This window comes from Quercus lobata, chromosome 7 (assembly GCF_001633185.2).
Source record: "Quercus lobata isolate SW786 chromosome 7, ValleyOak3.0 Primary Assembly, whole genome shotgun sequence".
Classification (NCBI taxonomy): domain Eukaryota; kingdom Viridiplantae; phylum Streptophyta; class Magnoliopsida; order Fagales; family Fagaceae; genus Quercus; species Quercus lobata.
In genome coordinates, this window is record NC_044910.1 from 47,842,991 (window position 1) to 47,861,427 (window position 18,437).

The 18,437-nt window shown below is 33.8% G+C and overlaps 2 protein-coding genes across 4 annotated transcripts; one reads left to right on the forward strand and one right to left on the reverse strand.

The window, feature by feature from the left end:
• Window positions 1–488: 488 nt before the first annotated feature.
• On the reverse strand, window positions 489–8,460 carry LOC115954088 (kinetochore-associated protein KNL-2 homolog). Of its 3 annotated transcripts, none has more exons than XM_031071951.1 (11): window positions 8,339–8,460; window positions 8,136–8,221; window positions 7,659–7,803; window positions 6,637–6,748; window positions 6,382–6,456; window positions 5,764–6,209; window positions 3,791–3,869; window positions 3,259–3,317; window positions 2,937–2,969; window positions 1,569–1,665; window positions 810–897 (listed from the first exon to the last, which is right to left on the reverse strand). In XM_031071951.1, exons 1-10 carry the CDS (start codon window positions 8,402–8,404, stop codon window positions 1,621–1,623), a joined length of 1,146 nt encoding a protein of 381 aa, XP_030927811.1. In that variant the 5' UTR covers window positions 8,405–8,460; the 3' UTR covers window positions 810–897; window positions 1,569–1,620. The 3 variants fall into 3 exon arrangements, with proteins under 3 accessions (XP_030927810.1, XP_030927811.1, XP_030927812.1); XM_031071952.1 differs by having other exon boundaries at window positions 814–900; XM_031071950.1 differs by lacking the exon at window positions 1,569–1,665 and having other exon boundaries at window positions 489–897.
• A 3,979-nt stretch (window positions 8,461–12,439) lies between these two features.
• On the forward strand, window positions 12,440–15,213 carry LOC115953452 (organelle RRM domain-containing protein 2, mitochondrial-like). Its single transcript, XM_031071095.1, has 4 exons — window positions 12,440–12,730; window positions 13,402–13,470; window positions 14,095–14,201; window positions 14,853–15,213. Exons 1-4 carry the CDS (start codon window positions 12,571–12,573, stop codon window positions 14,946–14,948), a joined length of 432 nt encoding a protein of 143 aa, XP_030926955.1. The 5' UTR covers window positions 12,440–12,570; the 3' UTR covers window positions 14,949–15,213.
• Window positions 15,214–18,437: the final 3,224 nt, after the last annotated feature.

The window sequence follows — 18,437 nt, forward strand, 5'->3', positions numbered from 1 at the left end:
TATACCATATGATGTGAATCTCCCTTGAATTTTGAACAAATACTAATATTGGACTCACTGAAAATGACTACCAATATTGGGCTTACGTACAACCACATTAACTACAAGTTACAGGTTAAGAACTTTTGTTTTTTTTTGTCTGGTAAGATAGGCTTAAAAGGTGCACCCCATACAGAAGACTGAAAATTGTGCAGTTTCTCATTCATGAATCAGTAAAATAGAAAACATCGTTTGAAAATTATGATCCAAAACAATGACAACTCAAGGCGCTAAGCTGAAAAAAAAAAACTTAAAAAATAGCAAGGCAAGTCATTGAAATCCATTTGCGGGCGCCATCCACAAGGCAGAGTAAGAATGGCAATAATTCTATTTGCATTAAGGGAATGTTTCAAGTCACTTCTCCATTGTGAGGAGAGTAAAAGATACGAATACAATTAGAAACACCAAAAAGCCAGGCATTTCTATGAAAGATGTCGGAAAATAACGAGAGCCAAATTGATTCGGATTCAATAAAAAAGGCTTAATACATAGACAACTCAACTGATAGAACCAGCTTTTCATGTTCCAATTCAATACATGTAGTTCAGAATTAACCTGTGCGCAATATCCATAAGGTGTATCATACTCAAAGCAGCAACCTCAGATTGGCAAAATAGAACTATTATACATATGACAGCTAGGAGATAAATTCACAATTACGGGTTAACATGTAATAGGTGCTTTGGTTAAATTACAATTCCTAGTTCCTACACAGTATAGGCCATGGGTTTCAAATCCCTATCACATGACAAAACAAATAAGGGTTAGCATTTAAAAAATGCAAAATAAACCCAAGGAAGTCCATGGCTTGAATCTCGCTCCTATACATCTTGCTCCATCAGTTGTGATTTTCAAAACCTGCTAAGTATCAAACTATTTTAGAATGAAGATAATCAAGTAACTGAAATAAACAGCACTATTCCTTTTCTTTTCAGCTACCACAGTACAAACAATTTTCTAAAAATGGCATGACTTCCGCTAACTTATTATTACTATTATTGGTAAGCTACACACAAACCCAATGAGTTTTAAACTCACAATCACCCTCCCAACTATTCTTGTGGGAAGCAAAAGAGCTATTTGAGCTAGATCTCATTGAGTTATGCTAACCTGTTCCTATATTCTATAACAGGGAAAAAAAATTAATGTTAATCTCAATTTATATGATGATAATGATAATGATTATAAATATCATTCCTATATGTACATTTAATACTATATGCCTAAACTAGGTAAAGTTCTCTTAGAAGACATCCTAACATGTCACAGAAACATATTTCAGAGACATGTTCTCATCAGTTGAAGATTTTTCCCCTTTTTTAACCTGATGCACACCAAAAGTTCTAGGAATTTACTGCATGTTCTGTAGGTCTCCATTGTGCAGGTCAGACAGATAAAACCTTGAGTCTATCCTCTGATTTCCAAAGAGACCACAAATTTCAATAGTTGACCATTTGCATTTTTATATTCCCAGACAGAATATAGTTGTAATTATTTATAATACTAAAAATCAAATTTGTAACATCTACCTTTTTAAGTCCCATTAAATTCAACAGCAAGCACTAAAGCTGCCCCTTAAAGTCAACCACACTTCCTTTTCCCTTTCTGAGGCACAGATCTAACATCCTACCAACATAGTGAAACAAACCATCAGCTGCAGGTGTATACAGCTTAAACAAAAAATGGCATCTGGCAACTATGAACTTATTAAGAGGGTAGAAGAATACTACATTTTTTGGATAAGTAGAGGACTACTAAATGTACATGTTAATAATTCATTAAGACAAAACTAAAACCAGTGTTGGTAAAAGTGTGAGGCGCACTTAAGCGCAAAAGCCTCTTGGAGCCTAAGCACAAGCGCACGCCTGATTGAAAATGAAGCACACATTTAAAAATAATAATAATAAATATAAAAATAATTATCAACAAGAAATACAAGAATCAAATTATCATATAAATCAATATAAAACATTTTATATAATTCAAATAACATTTATATAAGCCCTACTTTTGCAATTTTAATACAAATTGTAAGTCAAGTCATTTTAATTTTTTGGATCAGCTACATATGAGTACTTCCATGTAATAATACCCTTTCTTAAATCTCCAATAGCCATAATGCCCTATGACTAATTACTAATACTAGTTAATAATTCAATCACTTATGGACTATTAAGTCTTTAAGATTTAGTCTTCTATGTTCAACATCAACTACTAAAGTAACTAAACGATTACCACAAATATATTATATCATACTTTTTTTTCCAAGAATGAGCTAAGAATATGAAGACATAGCAGTACGGTAATCGGTATGAAGTAGATATTTAAAAGGGAAAAAATAGAAGAAGAAGAAGAAGCTGGGTGGGTAATTGTTTCGAGGAGAAAAAATAGAGAACTAGGGGGTTGTGGGTTTTAGGACAAGTTACACTCAAACTTATATGTTTTTTTGATAAGTTACACTAACAATATGACAAATCAATGATTTATATCAATAATGTCAAGATCCTAAAGTTTTAATTCAATTTTGGGTTTTTTTTTTTTTTTTTTTTTTTGAGTGTCTCACTTTAGAGGCAAAAAGCACTAGAGCTTTGGGGCTTCGCTCTTTTACTAACACTAACTAGAACATACAAATCAATGGGTTTTACTCTTTAACCAGGTGAATTTAATAGCAGGATTCATGTTACTGAACTAAAATAGTAAGGGGAATGAGTCATTGTGCATTCATGGTGATTCACCCATGATCAAAAGCCCAGGAACTCAACAACACCAATAGTTAATCTTTTTTGCACCAAAAATATATAAACAAGTATTGTTTTCAATCTGAACCACCAACAACCCCCCCCCCCCAAAAAAAAAAAAAGGAAAAGGAATGTTTGGTAGTTAACAGGGCAACAAACCTTCTCGGTCATAATTCCAGTGATTTTACGATCCTGAAATACACAAACAAAACATAAGGAAGAAGAAACACACATAACATGTACACAAGCATACACATACAATTTGAAATGAGGATTTTCTCGGAGATGGTGGAAGCACTTAGAAAGAGAGAGAGAGAGAGAGAGTTGAAATTTAAGTTTGAAGTTCTGATCAGTTGTAATAATGTCAACAAATTCAAAGCAGAAATTTGACAGATTTCCACCAATGAGTGTGTTAAATGTGCAGAGGCACGTGCAATTCAAGGCTAAGCAATGATGTATAAGCCAAAAGAAATTTACAAACCGCATCATAAACCGGCAATTGATTGCGCCAGAATTCCATGGTGGGTAGAAGTAGTCTCCCTGCAACATATGGAAATAAAATTAACCAGGAGAAGCACAACCTGGAAATATGATATTTTTAACCATTTCTGTGCGATTCAACTAATTTCAGGGGAAAAAATATTGATTCTGTCATCTGTGTTTGTCATAATACAAGGCTGACACCATGCTAAGATTTCAGTCAATGCAATATATTGAAGTTCCGCCAAAGAGGGGGTGGGGGGCTCAAAGAAAATCCATAAATGATTTCATTTCCTCATATAAATTCCTTTACATGATATGATACATGGGTACAGAAACCCATTTCATATGCTACAAAAAATTTACTGGAAAAAGTTCATGTGTCAAATCCCCATGGTTTGAGCCATTAAAAAATACAGCTAATACAGAAGTAATGACTTATAGTCAATTGCAATTATATAAGCTTTAATTACTGGTTAAAAAAAAGGTACCAAAGGAAAGAGAAAGAGAAGGAAAGTAAGTGGCACACTTGCCTGATCTCGATCGTCCATAACTCAAGGATTCTGGAGTAACAATAGATTTTTCATTTTTCAGTTCCTGAGAACGACTTACCTAAAAAATCATGGAAAAATTTGTTTAGTAGTAGAGATTAATACACAAACAAATATATATATATATATATATATTTTTTTTATGACATAGGATAACTTCACTCAGATTAGTGCAACAATTCTCATTGTTAATCAAACTCTTACGGACAACTGACCCCACCTACCATAACTAGTTACTAAGTAACACAGGGGCTTTTCACCCTTGATGGGCTAAGCAATTTATCCTCATGCCCAGGAGGACAGATAAACAAATATAAGATAGAATCAATTTGGCAAATGCTTGCAAAGTTGCAAACAAAAGGAACAAGACATGATACGAGGGTTCTACCCTAAGAAGCACAAACATGGCAAAGTCCCCAACGTGTCCATGTCATACAAGAACATGTCAGGGACACAGATGCCCAAATACAGGCAGAGTTATAATATTGGACATAAAAATATACCTAAAAGAAAGTATCAGGCCCAAACATAAAAACTCCTTTCTCTAGGATCCTTTGATTCAATAAAGAGGAGGAAAAGGAGCCTTCCCATCTGGCAGATCAGAAAGTAGCACCTATGCTGGGATCATTGAAAGCATCCCATCGGTCATCTCTAGGATATTATAGTCTACAACACAAAGGTTAACAATTCCAAGGTGTGTAGTGTTTGTATTTGACTACCCCATCAAGTGAGGAAAATGATAGTATAACTTAAGCGATTTGTTTCTCATAGGAAAGAAATAGCATAAAGTTGTACAATTTGGTTATAAGAAATAGCATCAGACCAACATATACAAAAAAGAGGTCTTCCTTCTTATCAAAAAGTTGAACAATAATCAGTATACTCAGCCAGTCCAAAACTAGGACAAAAGAGGGATCATCTGTGGTATGTTGATGGTCATCAAAAAACAGTAGTCACTTCCTATGAACAAGAATCCTCTAAGGAATAAATCAATGTTCTAATGAAAGTTTTACTCTGAACACTATAAATTACACAACAAAATAAACAATCAAACAGTATCCCATTAATCACTTGTGAGGATGATGGATGCAAAATATAGCCCCCTCAAAAAGATGGAAACCTATGCAAAAATTCCTTAGGCACAAGACAACAGATGTAATTTATACACCAACTGCCTATAATAATAAAAACTAAAAGCAGGCTGCTTCATGTATTCAAGACATTTCATTCAACAACTTCCTTAGAATATTTTTTTTTTAATAGGATACTTCTTTAGAATTTGTGTTTCCTCTAAGCCCTGAAATGCAACCTGTCAAATGAAATTTTGAGCTACAATAAACATTTGGAAGTTATTAATGCTACATTACATATAATTATTTGCGTACCATACAGAAAAGATAGTTATTATATAACTAGTATTAGTCTGCAATCTATTTATGAAAAAAAAAAAAAAAAAGAGTGCAAAAACAGTGTTCATCTATAACAGCAGCAGAGATAAATTACGAATTCACCTAAAGAGCAGTACACAAAATCTGTTGGAGAATAAACTTATCATGCTTTCATGATAAACATTTCAGTTAGTTGATGTAAGGCAGTAAGGCACCTTTATAAGACACTCATTATAGTCATTTAGCATAAAAAATTAACGGATGTAAAAGGAATGTTAAATTACCAATTGTCCCAAAAGCTTAAACTATTAGGAAACAATGAATGTAATCATTTAACCATATTTCTAACACTCCCCCTCACGAGTGAGCCTAAACTCCCTCTTAATAAGTGGAGCCCAACACGTGAAATTTTCTAATACCATGTTAAATTACCAATTATCCCAAAAGCTTAAGCAGTTGGGAAATGGTAAATTTAATCATTTAACAATAGTTCTAACAAGGAACAATACCAATTTCATAAGAATAAAAAATAATAATAATAATAATAAATAAAAATAAAAAACTTACATTTTGGTCAAAGATTAAATTCCTCTTAGTTTTCTTCCTGTCAGCACCTTCTTTAGCATCATCACTTTTTCCTTCATAAGTAGACGAACTTGGGATACTATTGTCCTCAAATTCAAACTTATGATTTTTTAAGATTTCGCTCATGTTACCAGAGGCCACCGGAACAGAATTCATCTTAATACTTTCACTTTTCAACCCACTGACTGTGCATTTCTCATCCTTCCCTTTGCCTCTTACATTCTCTGACAAACTTCCCAATATTTGGCCCACGGAGTGGTCTGGAACATTATCTGATATGTCCATTATCCCCTCAGGTTGAATGGAGACACCCGATGAACTGTTCAGTTTTGCTCCATCTGGGTTTTCAAATGTCTTTGTTTTGGGACTCAACATTTTGTTTTTATGCTTCATTGAACATCCAGATCCTGGGCTATTCTTCAGACTGCCTGTCAGATTTCTCAAGTTTCATTATATTTATTAAAATTAATTGATATACCATTCACTGAATATGTTTGCACCTCAGAAGCATTGCAAATCAGAACCAATTGAGGCATCAACAGTGATAGTTTCAAGACACATTATGAGAACAACCTTTCAAAGCTTCCACATCAAGCTTACCTCTGTGAGTGACCTGCTCGTGATTATTCGGAGTTTGTTCTGAAGTTGGACAAGATTTTTCCGTGCCTGCAATGGCTGCATATTCCAAGCACATAAAAAGACATGAGAAAAAAGATCCAAAAGGAAAATTCAGTCAAGATTTTAACAGAATTATTGGGTATGTAAGAAGAAAAATCACACATATTTTACTAACTAAATATGATCTAAACAAACTAGTAGTGCATATGTTACTTGCTAGATGACTGGCAAACTTACCTGAATCAGCAATAGTCCCTGAATGAATACCATTGGTAGAATCTCCTTCCATGAACTTTGTAGCATATTCTTCCCAGTCAGTAGGAAAGCCCAACACAAAATGACTACCAACCTGTTAGAGTGAAAAGTAGAGTGTAAACTCTATGACAGGTGCAAACATGTTAATTTAGCAAATGTAATGTCATGTGCAACTCTACACTGGTTGAAATGCCTTCAGTCAATAACAAGCCTTGTTTGGGCTTTGTTACACGTACAAGCACAGCTATGACTTGATCTTATGTCAATGCCAGTTCAATCAGCTCTCAAGCATAGCTACAGTATTCTCAGAGTTCATTTAAAAATAGAAAGTTCAATTTCGCTAAATTCAATTCCTTGAGAGGGGTGTTCATCAGTCAGTGCAGCTGTTTTGGGAGGGGCTTTTTTGCAGCAACAACTTGGTCTTTATTGCAAGAAATCAAACCAACGCCACACCATAGATGTCAGAAAGTCAAGTTTCAGTCAGCACTTTACCATCAATGCAGCTAGTTAGTGTCATTGGTGGGCAAATGATGAGAAAAATGGATGCTTTTACAATGCCACTGCCAAGAAACTGGATTTAATCGCTAATGGTTTTCTTGACCAAAACAGCACCAAGCTTAGGCAGTGGGGGTTTTTTGGAGACCAATCTAAATGAGTAGAGGGGCAGCAGATGAGGATAAAGGATAGGAGGCAACAGTGGGGAAGAGGATAGAGGGCGATGGGATGGGGAGGCAGTTGGTGTGGTATTCATTGGTCTTAAAACCTCTAGCTGACAACCACACCAACTCATTAGTTTTTTTTTTTTTTTTCCCCAACAATTCCAACCACCACTACCAACATCATCAGAAACTGCCATTGCTAGTTGCCATGATATTCAACAAATACATACTTAAAGGCCGCAACAACTTGATAGTCATTTCCCCCAAACCATAAACCCCTCCCCCACACCACCACACACACACACACACAAAGCACAGAACATAAAAAGAAAAGAATTACAATACCATGGAAGGAAACCCGTTCTCTTGAGTGCGCGGCTTGTTAATGAACCCTTTAATAACAACGCATATTCCATCAGCTGTCTCCATAGTACTAAAATCATATCTTTTCACTATCGGCGCAGAGGAAAACAGTCGCACTGCCTGTTTCCTGAAACCCAAAACAAAAACAAAAACAAAAACAAAAGCAAATTACTCCTTAAAAGTACCAAAACTAAAATAAATAAACAAATAAAAATCCACTCAGATTTACAGATATTTGACAGTCCCGCACAATGTAGAAGACTAACTAAAATTAACCCAAAACCCATGAAAATTTATTTTCTATCAATTCAAAATTTATAGTTTTTTCTATCTATTTTCTACAACCAATACAGGGAGATTATCAAAACAAAAAATATAGATTCTTGAAAATCTGCAAATCAAAAACAAAACCCTAACACCAAAGAGAGAGAGAGAGAGAGAGAGAGAGAGAGATCTTACTCTCTGGCAGTAGAGCCTGCAACGGCTAGTCGCTTCCCTTCGAATTCTCTATCGGACTTAACTAACCACCAATCGTGCAAACATACCTTTTGAAAACAAAGAAAAAAAAAAAGCATATTTGTTTTTGGTTAGAAAGTAGAGAAATAGTAGTGTAGCCAAGAATGAGGGGGGTTTTTGTTGTGAGAAAATAGAAAACACTTAACTGTTTTCTGGAAGTAAGATAATGCTGAAGCGTCGTCGGTTTGGTCCAGTCCAGCAGTGGAAGCCATGAGAGAAGAACGCAAGCAGCGTGCTGCTAGAGAAGATGAAAAAATGAAGGAAGCTCGCCAAGTGTCACTATTCTTTTTTTTTTTTTGGATAGGAATTGTCAGTGTCTTTGGTAATAACAGGGAGATGCCTACTTCATCAAATCCTAGTACTATATATTTGGTGGGAAAAAAAATTAAGATTTTTATTCATAAACTTAAAAGGATTGTGTAACGTTAGAGCAAGATCTATCTCGTGGGGCGTGGCACATTGATAGGAGTTTTAGACTTGGTCATATATGCAAGTTTAGGAGTTGTTGAGTTCGAGTCGTGGGCTTCGTGGAAATACTGTGTCACAATGCGGATAGACTTGATGTGCCCAAGGGTGCCCCTGCCATCAATAACGGGTTTAAGTAAATAAGGTCAATAATCACAAAAGTGAGTCTCTTTTTTGTTAATTTAAAAAAATAAAATAAAATCTATCATATGAGACCATCAAATCAACCTAGTCAGTACATTCCCCTTTCTATAAAGTAAACTCAATTTTACTTATTTTTGATAATTTATTTACATAATTTAAGACAAATGTTTCCTTAATCAAGTGACCATATGGCTCAGGTAGTTTCCATATTACATAACTCAAACAAGCTCTTTTTTTCTTTTTTCTTTTTTTTTTTTTAATTAGAGATCTTAATCTTCTAAGATTGATAAAAAAAAATATTTGATGATGTGGTATATTGTTAATGGTAGGTAAAAAACAAATGACGTCAGGTTGTTAGTAGTGAGCCAAGACGAAAACCTATAAAAACTTGCAAACTTTTTTTTTCTTTTTCTTTTTGAGAGATACTTGCTAACTCAATTGATATGAATAATATTGTCAAATTTTTTGTGTATGTAATATTACTATAATCTTCTAGTACGGAGAAGAAGAGGAGTCAAATCCAACTAAGTGTTTGCTTTGTATCAGCTTATAAATTCAACTTTTACCTTTTAGCTTTTATATACAACTAGTTACAGACCTACGCGATGCGTGGAATAGATAATTATTTTATAATTGTGGTATAAAATATAATTTGTTTTCTAAATTTTGTTGAAGATAATTTTGTTCTCCCTAAAAATTAAACAATTTCTAAAATCATTTCATCTTTCTAACTCTACCAATATATTATTCTATTATTTTGGGTTGCGTTTGATTGATATTATTCCTTTATAAGGTGGTCCATATTATTTGAAATTTTATTTCTTTTCTTTTTTTTTGCAATTAAACTTTTTAAGTTTTAAATAAATCATTCAAATTCCTCGTTCTCTTAAAGAAGATTATTATGATAATAAAAAATCATAACAAAATTGGACTTAATGTTACTCAAATAATTGATAGACACATTTAAATGCATAGTCAAGTCTTTTTTTTTTTAATAAATAAATTCAAATTCCCATTTACAAAATAACTAAGTAACTCAAACAAAAATTAAACCAAAACTATAAGTGTAGGGGTAAGGGCTCAAGATCATATATTGGGCTTTGGGTTTTATCCGGGACATTGACAAGTCCGAGGAGGAGCAAATAGTTATTAGGGACTCCCAGTTAAAGTCTCATAAGTAGGGAATGAATGGAAGATGATCCGAGGAAGAATCCCTCCTTAGATACGACAAATGTAGCCTAAGTGTGTACTCTAGCAATTAGAGTGACCCTCCAAAAGGCTCCAACGATAGGAATGTGCCTCATGAACATACGAGAAATAAGTAAACTTAAAAATATTTAAGGAAAAACTACTGACACAGCATTAAATGCATTGCAGCTACTTTTCTGGCCGCATTTATGTGGAGAATACCTCTAAACAGTGCTGCATTGGCTACCACAACTCACAGAAGGCTAAAAGGGGTGTCTGATGGGACGGGCACTCAAATAGGGACTCAGATGATCAATAAGTGTAGAATTAAGATGACCCAAAAGGAGCTATATAATGTGAGAAACCCTCCATGAGAAAGGGGATCGGAAAATAGAAAGAGAAAATATTATAGCAATCTAAATCATTCTGATATTCAAGAGTGATCATTATATACAGGTTTGACCTCCTCAGACTGAAAGTCCATTAATATCAGCATCCTTTATTTGTGTTTGGTCGTCATGCAATTCAATAGTAGCCGTTGTCCAACTCATTAGGACCTAATTCTTTGACCCATTCTCTACAAATTTATTGTATTGGGCTCATTGGGCCAAGACTCCATAAGTTTTGGGCTTGGGCTGCAAATTGTGACCCTACAATAAGAGAGAGAGAGAGAGAGAGAGAGAGAGAGAGAGATATTACTTATAATATAGAAAACTCAAAAATATAACAGTAAAATGTATTCATAAAATAAAGTTTTAAAAAATACAATGATTCGTCAACCTAAAGTAGAGTTGCAAAAAAGAATAAAAAATTGAGAGAGAGAGAGAGAAATTTATAAAAAAAATAAGATAGGAACAAAAAGAGTAAAAATATAAGATATAGGAATAAACATTAAATTATTCAAATCATGCTATATAATATAATAATGATGTATTCTTATATACTATCTTTATAATGTAATAAGATGATATCTATTAAATCAAAGAAAAAAATACCATCGTAAAAATACAAAACTAAATCACATCAATCTAAAGTGAAGTTTTAAAAAACATAAAAATTCATCAACTTAAAGTAAGCTTTGAAAATAGCTTATGTTGATAATATGAGATTGATTATTCAATAACCTACAACAGAACGTGAATTATTCATTAACTGAAAATACACTTGCATTTCTTTATAGTGTAATATGAGGCTAGCCATACCACATCAACCACATTATAGGATGTAAAAAATTTAAAAATGTATATAAAAAAAAGAAGGAAAATAATTTTGAAACTTTTCAATTCACAATTATCAATAATACTTTGGAAAGGAACTCATAATCTCAACCAAAGAAAAAAAAATTAGAAACTCATATGGTCTAGGCATATTTGATAACTCTAAAGGATATGCATCTCAAAATTTGGCATGGTCATGTTCAATTTAGGCCAAGTATATAGGTTCATTACTTCAATTCAACACATAACAATGATAACATAAACAACAATTGTAATTGACAATTAACAATGGTATACTTAGGCTTCCCAAGCATTAGTGGTATATTTATTCCTTACTCCCATATCTACATCAGATTGGCTGAAATCACAAACATGAATTCTATGATGTGGCTTGATGCAAATGAGCTACAAACAAATATTAATGATAAATATGAAAAAAAAAACTTTTGATACACTGAACCATGATCACAAAGGATTGGGAGTGGACTATGATTTCTCTAGCAACAAATCCATAGGAGTCATGTAATAGGAAAACAAGACCACCAAAAAATGAAAAAAAAAAAAAAATTAGAGAAAGAGAGAGAAATAACATTTTGTGTGTGATAAAACCATGCCCAGAAGGTGAGAGAGAATTGGAAATTTATAATAAGAAGATGAGAATAAGAAAAGTAAAAAATAAAGGAAGAAGGATAGAGAAAGAAAGATATTATGGTAGTTAATAGTGGGAAGATGAAAGGGTAAAAGGGAAGAGAAAAAGTTTGAGAATGTGTAATAATAAGCTAAGAAAATTAATAAAAGGAGAGAGAGAGAGAGAGAGAGAGAGAGAATGAAGTAAGTTGATGATGTGATTGATGATGTATCTCAACAAAAAAACGTAGCAATAATAAATTTCATGCTTCAAGTTTTAGATATATATATATATATATATATAGATTTTTTAAAATCTTACCATTTTCTCGCTTTTTCAAAAAATTTCAAGATACAAATATATTTTAGCACACTTTTATTAATAAATTTTCACTAAAAAACTGTATTTTGAATTGGACCAAACCCAACCTAAGTGCTTTAATTCTATGCATTCATTATTTCACATTTCCAAAAAAAAAAAAAAAAAAAATCTCTTTTTTCACATTTATTTAAATCGTGGACATTTTTAAAATGCGAAGTTGCGAACATGTGAAACAGTGAAGATAAAAGAGTGGAAGAATATTTAGCCATTAAATATAAATAATATAAAAGTGAAAATAGAAGAGAGAGGGTTTAGGGTTTTGGTTCTTACTCTTTTCCTTTCCCATCACACTACACCACACAGCTGCTTTCCTTGCTCAATTGCTCTACAATCTGATACAGAAAGCCGACTAGAAATGGCGCTGAGACCCGGACTCGTGAAACGCTTTCTGTCTACTTCAATATTTACTTCACAACCCTCCTCTGCAGCCATTGCTTCTGCCTCTGCCTCTGCCTCTGCTTCTGCTTCAGCCTCAGCCTCAGCCTCGCCTCCCTCAACGACCCTTTTTGTCTCTGGTAATACTTGCTCCATCTAAATTACAATCACACTCAATTATCGCCATTTGATTAACACCCATGAATTATTTTTTATTTTTATCTCTATACTTGAGAGATTTTTAGCATGCCAAGTTCATTTCTTTATGGTTTATATTTCTGGGGTTTTCTTCTTCATGAGGGTCAATATTTTGTTTCAAGATTTTGATTTAGAATGGTTTTTGGAATTTTTAAATTATTAAAGATGGTTAATTTTCTTAGTGACGAAAATCTAGGTGCAAAGAAATAATAATTTTTTCACCAAAACAAAGAGCTTCCCAGCCTTCACTATGAAACTATCATACAGAAATTGGGCAAAATAAGTGAACCAAGAAATATTGTCCCTGTAATTATGCTCTCCAACAGGTTGGTCAGTTAAGTAGTTGGTGGTTTCGAAAAGAGGTTCCCTGCTTGATGTCTATTCTCTTTAAGTTAAAACTGACATACATTTCTACTTATTGTCTTATTCTAATTCAATTATTGTTACTCAAGTCGGAGTCCACCAATTTGTAATCTTCGGGGCTCTGCCAATTTTTGTTGGTGTCCTGGTAGCTACTAGTATTAGCAGGAGATTTCCTTGCGGTGCTGGAGTTGCTTTAATGTTATATGCATGTGTATGGTCTTTTGGAATCTATGAACACTTTTGCTTGCAGGGCTTAACAAGAGAACAACGTCAGAGAAACTTCAAGAAGCATTCTCTAAATTTGGTGAAGTTGTTCACGGTAATATTATATTTCTTAAATGGTGTTACCTTTCATTCCCTCTTTCTCTCTCTCTCTCTATACACACACACAAATGTGTGCAACTTTGTAGAACATGCTTTAAAGATTTTAGCAATGCAAAGATATTTTGGTGTTCATGGAACCCTTTGGTGCTCAGTTTATATCATGATCTGAAATTTGTCACCTTGAAGAATGATTTTGGCATGTGTTTTGATTGGAACAATTCTTTTCTGTCTCTCAAATATTTTCTCATATGTAGCATGTAAATTTCCAAGTATGTAATTCCAAGAAGGGTTTTCAAGCAAATGGACCAATGGCCTGGTTAATTGAGTCTCATCATGTGTTATGATTTAACAAAAGATAGCTTAGCTGATGAGCTTTAACTCAAATAGCACTTCCTTCCCCTACAAAAATGGTGTGGAGGGTGTGTTCATCAAGACCCCAAAGATTTTTGCTTAACTTACCCATTGGGGAAAAAATATGAATTCTGTTACATTCTTATCTTATGTTTTAAATCTTGTGTTGGGTTAGATCATAGCCCTTGTGATCTTTGATCTTGGCCCTTTGTGGAGAATATTTGGCTATGCCATTGATAACCTTTCTTTTTTTGGGCCTATGTTTCAGCAAGGGTGGTGACAGACCGTGCTTCAGGATACTCAAAGGGATTTGGGTTTGTGAATTATGCCACCTTAGAAGATGCAGAGAAAGGAATGAAAGGGATGGATGCACAGGTCTGTCTACCTTGAAATTTCTGTCAATTTTACATACTGCATAAAGATAAAATGTTACCATAGTGTGAATCATTTTGAATGGAATGATGAAACCATTTATGTACTGTCCATTGTTTGTTTATTTGACCATTGCCAAGGGCCTCACAGCTCAACTGGCACCTCTTGGTATTTTTAATTGAGATATATAGGATTCAAATCCCCCCTCCCCCATTATAACTATTCAATTATAAAAAATAAAAAAATTAGTAGTTTTGAAGTTGGAAGGATTAAAAAAAAAAAAAAAATCTCCTAGGATTGTCAATGCTAAATATCAGCGGACTTTAAAGTTATTAAAGCCTAGGTTTTAACTTCATTTTTTTTCATCTTATAACTGTATTAAAAATAACGATTAAATGAGATTTGGAGTTTTCCTTTAGGAGCCCTGATGACATCACAGATTTGAGTCACTAATAAGCTTTCTATGGAATTTGTTGGACGACTTTGGCAAAACCCCAATGTGCATGTGGTCCCTTGCACTAAACCATGTGATTTTGCCAAACAGTAGAAGACCAAACTACGTGTTTGGCCTTTGGTTTGTTGCTGCAATTTTACTCAAGTTCTTATTCGTTACGAAATAGCTTACTCAATGCTTATCATTTTGTGGTGTTGCAGTTTCTCGATGGATGGGTAATTTTTGCTGAATACGCTAGACCAAGAACTCCTCCAGGACAGTCGGCATATCCAGAAACAATCAAACATATTGGCTGATAGTCAATTAAACCAGTTATTAGATCGGGAGGTATACCAGCATTTGAAAGGTGAATTTGCTGTTTATGATATCTGGTTTTGGCTTAGGACATTTGTGGGTGGAAAAGTGTAAACAAGTGCTTCCATTGGCGGAGTGGTTGATGACCCGCCATTAAGATTTTTTATATTTCTATGCATACCATGTCATTAGTCATTACACACTCATATGTATGGATTACTATACAATCTTTAACTCTGTAAATACTTGGGAAAATTATATTTTAAACCTACTTCTTTTTCTATCTTTTAAGATCAATTGGTAAAGTCTCTTATTGTCAAATAAGAAATTTAAGATTCAAACTCTGTCTATACCAAAAATCAACTAATATCTTAGTAATAATAAAGAGCAATCACCATAAAGGGGACGTCATAGGTTCAAATTCTACCTTATCTGTCTTATCATTAAAAAGAAGAAGGAGAAGAGGGTAGGAAAAAAACATTATAAAGACGATAAAAGGCAGTCACTCCTCAGAGCCTTTTTGAATAGACTAGCGTGGGGCCTGAGGGTGCATAAAACCTTCAAAAGAGGAAATACATGCCCATTGGCCTAATACATGAGCTTGACATTTCGTAAAGCAACGCACCCAACTAAAAGTGCATGCAGGAAAGGTACGAGCCATGCAGCGGATGTCTTGTACAAGAGGCTTGATATGCCAACTTGGGTGGAAGTAAAATGTATTAGAGTATTCCCATCAAACATCTTAAAAATTTTAGCATTTAGTATCTAAAAAATCAACTTTATAACATATAACACATCACTTTACAATATTTTTTACATCAAAACTTCTATTTTTTTTAACACTTCATTTAAATATTCTTTCTTTATTATTTTTTACTCTCTCTCTCTCTCTCTCTCTCAACCCAACTATTCTCAGAACGCCGGCCACTACATCCACCCACCCATACCACAACCACCACATCCACCTACCATCACCGCCACCAACCACCAACCAGATCCACCGCAACCACATCCCAAACCTGATTCTACGACCTAGACCCGATCAACCCACACCCACACCCACAAAACCCACAAAACAAACCACAACCTCCACCACAACTCACCACAACCCACAACCTTCACAATCCACAACCTCCACCACAACCCACTAAACCCACAACCTCCACCACAACCCACAAACACCACAAATCACATACCCACGGTGGCAAATCAGGAAAGATAAAAGATTTGGCAGAGAGAGAGAGAGAGACAAAACAAGACAAGATCCGTCTCGAAACCAAGACGATGAGACAATGCCCATCTCGGAACTAGAACGAGACGACGAGGGAGAGAGGGATGAGAGAGGAACGAAGAGAGAGTCCAGTGAACCAAAGAAGAAAAGAGAGAAGTCAAGTTCTAGAAGAAAAGAGAGAAAATAGTGTGAGAGAGAGAAATGATATTTTAAAGGAAAGGTTAATAAAATATTATTATTTTTTATAAGATTTGAGATACAGTAGGCTGTCATCTTTGACTGTCTATTATAGTTAAGTTGTTAAAAATTTTACATATACCACTCTTGATGTAATGTGGTTTTTTGTGGTTTCAGGTGCTAAAAATAGCATTTAACATTTATACCATCTTTGATGAGAATGCTCTTAAGGGATCTAAATAACTTATAGTGATCATCACAAAATGAAAGATTTGTGTGTCAAATTCACATCTCCTTGTACTATAAAGTACTGTATAAATTCTAGTATAATTATGGTGTACACTGTACACCTGTCTCCTTTTCTTTTTCTTTTTGCCTTTTTTGGGAAAAATGGAAATATTTCATTAAACAGAATAAACAAGAACATCTCTCAACCAAGTCTCTCTGACAAGAAGGAGAGAAGAACAATAAAAATAAAAGGAAAGATTTTGGTGAGTAGTAAACTTGACTAGAGCATGGGCAACCCATTAAGTTTGCTTTCTTCTTGACCCAAAAAAAAAAAAAAAAAAAAACTCGCAAAAGAATGACTAGACAATTTTGCAATCGTTACAAAGGGTGCAAGAGTAAAGGAAAGAGCTCATCCCATAGCAGAGCTTAGTTATGGCTAAGGGAAGTGTCAGTTTCCATTTTTGTTATTGCCAAGATTACTTGTCCAGTTGTCCTTTCGAGTCTTTGAAGATCAACAACAAGAAGGTGAATTGGGAACTAACCGTTACGTCACAGTTTAGTTTTAGGGTACTTGGTCAGGGGGTAACCGAATATCCTTAAGCATGGGCATCGAAAATATACTCATCGTCTTAAAATAGAAGTCCTTGCTAAATGTTAGCTTGAGGTCCCTTTCTCAACTTTACGTAAACAGAAGAACATCGTAAGCAAAACTTATACGTAAACAGAAGAACATCTTTCAATTCATGGATTTTTTATTATTATTATTATTATTTATAAAAATAATATAATTAAAATTAAAACAATAAAATACATGGTGAGAAAATTACAGTAAAGTTGCGTGACAAAAGTCTTTGGATAACCGCAAAAAACCGATAAAAATTATAGTAAATAATTTAAATTAAATAAATAATTTGCTTTCAATTCCACGAAACTTTTGGAAATTGAATTTTAATTGGAATAATATTTTAGATTTCTTGAAACATTTATTTGAAGAGTTCCACTTAGAACAATCCGTGCTAATAACCTTTGTGTACAATATATTGTACAGCATGACAAAAGCACTTCATTTAAATGAAATACTTACATTGAGTTATATAGGACAAATACAGCATGCAAGACAACATTTATTAAAAATGATCATTAATATATATATATATATATAAGAGACTTATTTTACATTCCTAAAAACTTATGGTCATAAATTTTAATTTGAGCAATATTTTAACTTTTTGAAATTTTGGCAATATAATTCCACTTTAGAAAAAAATTTAATCTACCTGTAATATACCACATAACAAAAACACATCATTCATTTTGAAACATTTATATTGAGTTACATGGCACTATGAACTGAGAGACAATGACTATCTCATTAATCTCATCTTTGTTGCCAACCAATGCTCCCAAAACGGTGGCATCTCTACTATTCAAGGCACTAGCCTTGTCCCACCACATTGTCATTACGAACAAATTCACCATCTTTGGGTCCTTGGTTGTGGGTCTCCTCAATCTCAAATTTTTTTCCATTTTGTCAAAAAGATTTCCATTTTTTTCACTTTCTCAAAGTCATTCTCTCTTTCAATTTTGATATTTGTTTGGTTTGGCTAGTTTAAATTTGTTTAGTCTCTTTGGTTTGTATGTAAACTTCTGGGAAAATCCAATTTGTCGTTAAAAAAAATAATTAATTTAACAAAAAGTCTAATGGTAAAAGGTGATTTGCATTTTGGTGGGGGGTGGGGGGGAAGGGATTAAAGTGTTTTTTTTTTTTTTTTTTTGTGAATATGGTTCCTCATAATTAAGGGAAGAATAGTGCATTTGACCCAAGTTGATATTATATTATTTGAGTTAATTAGAT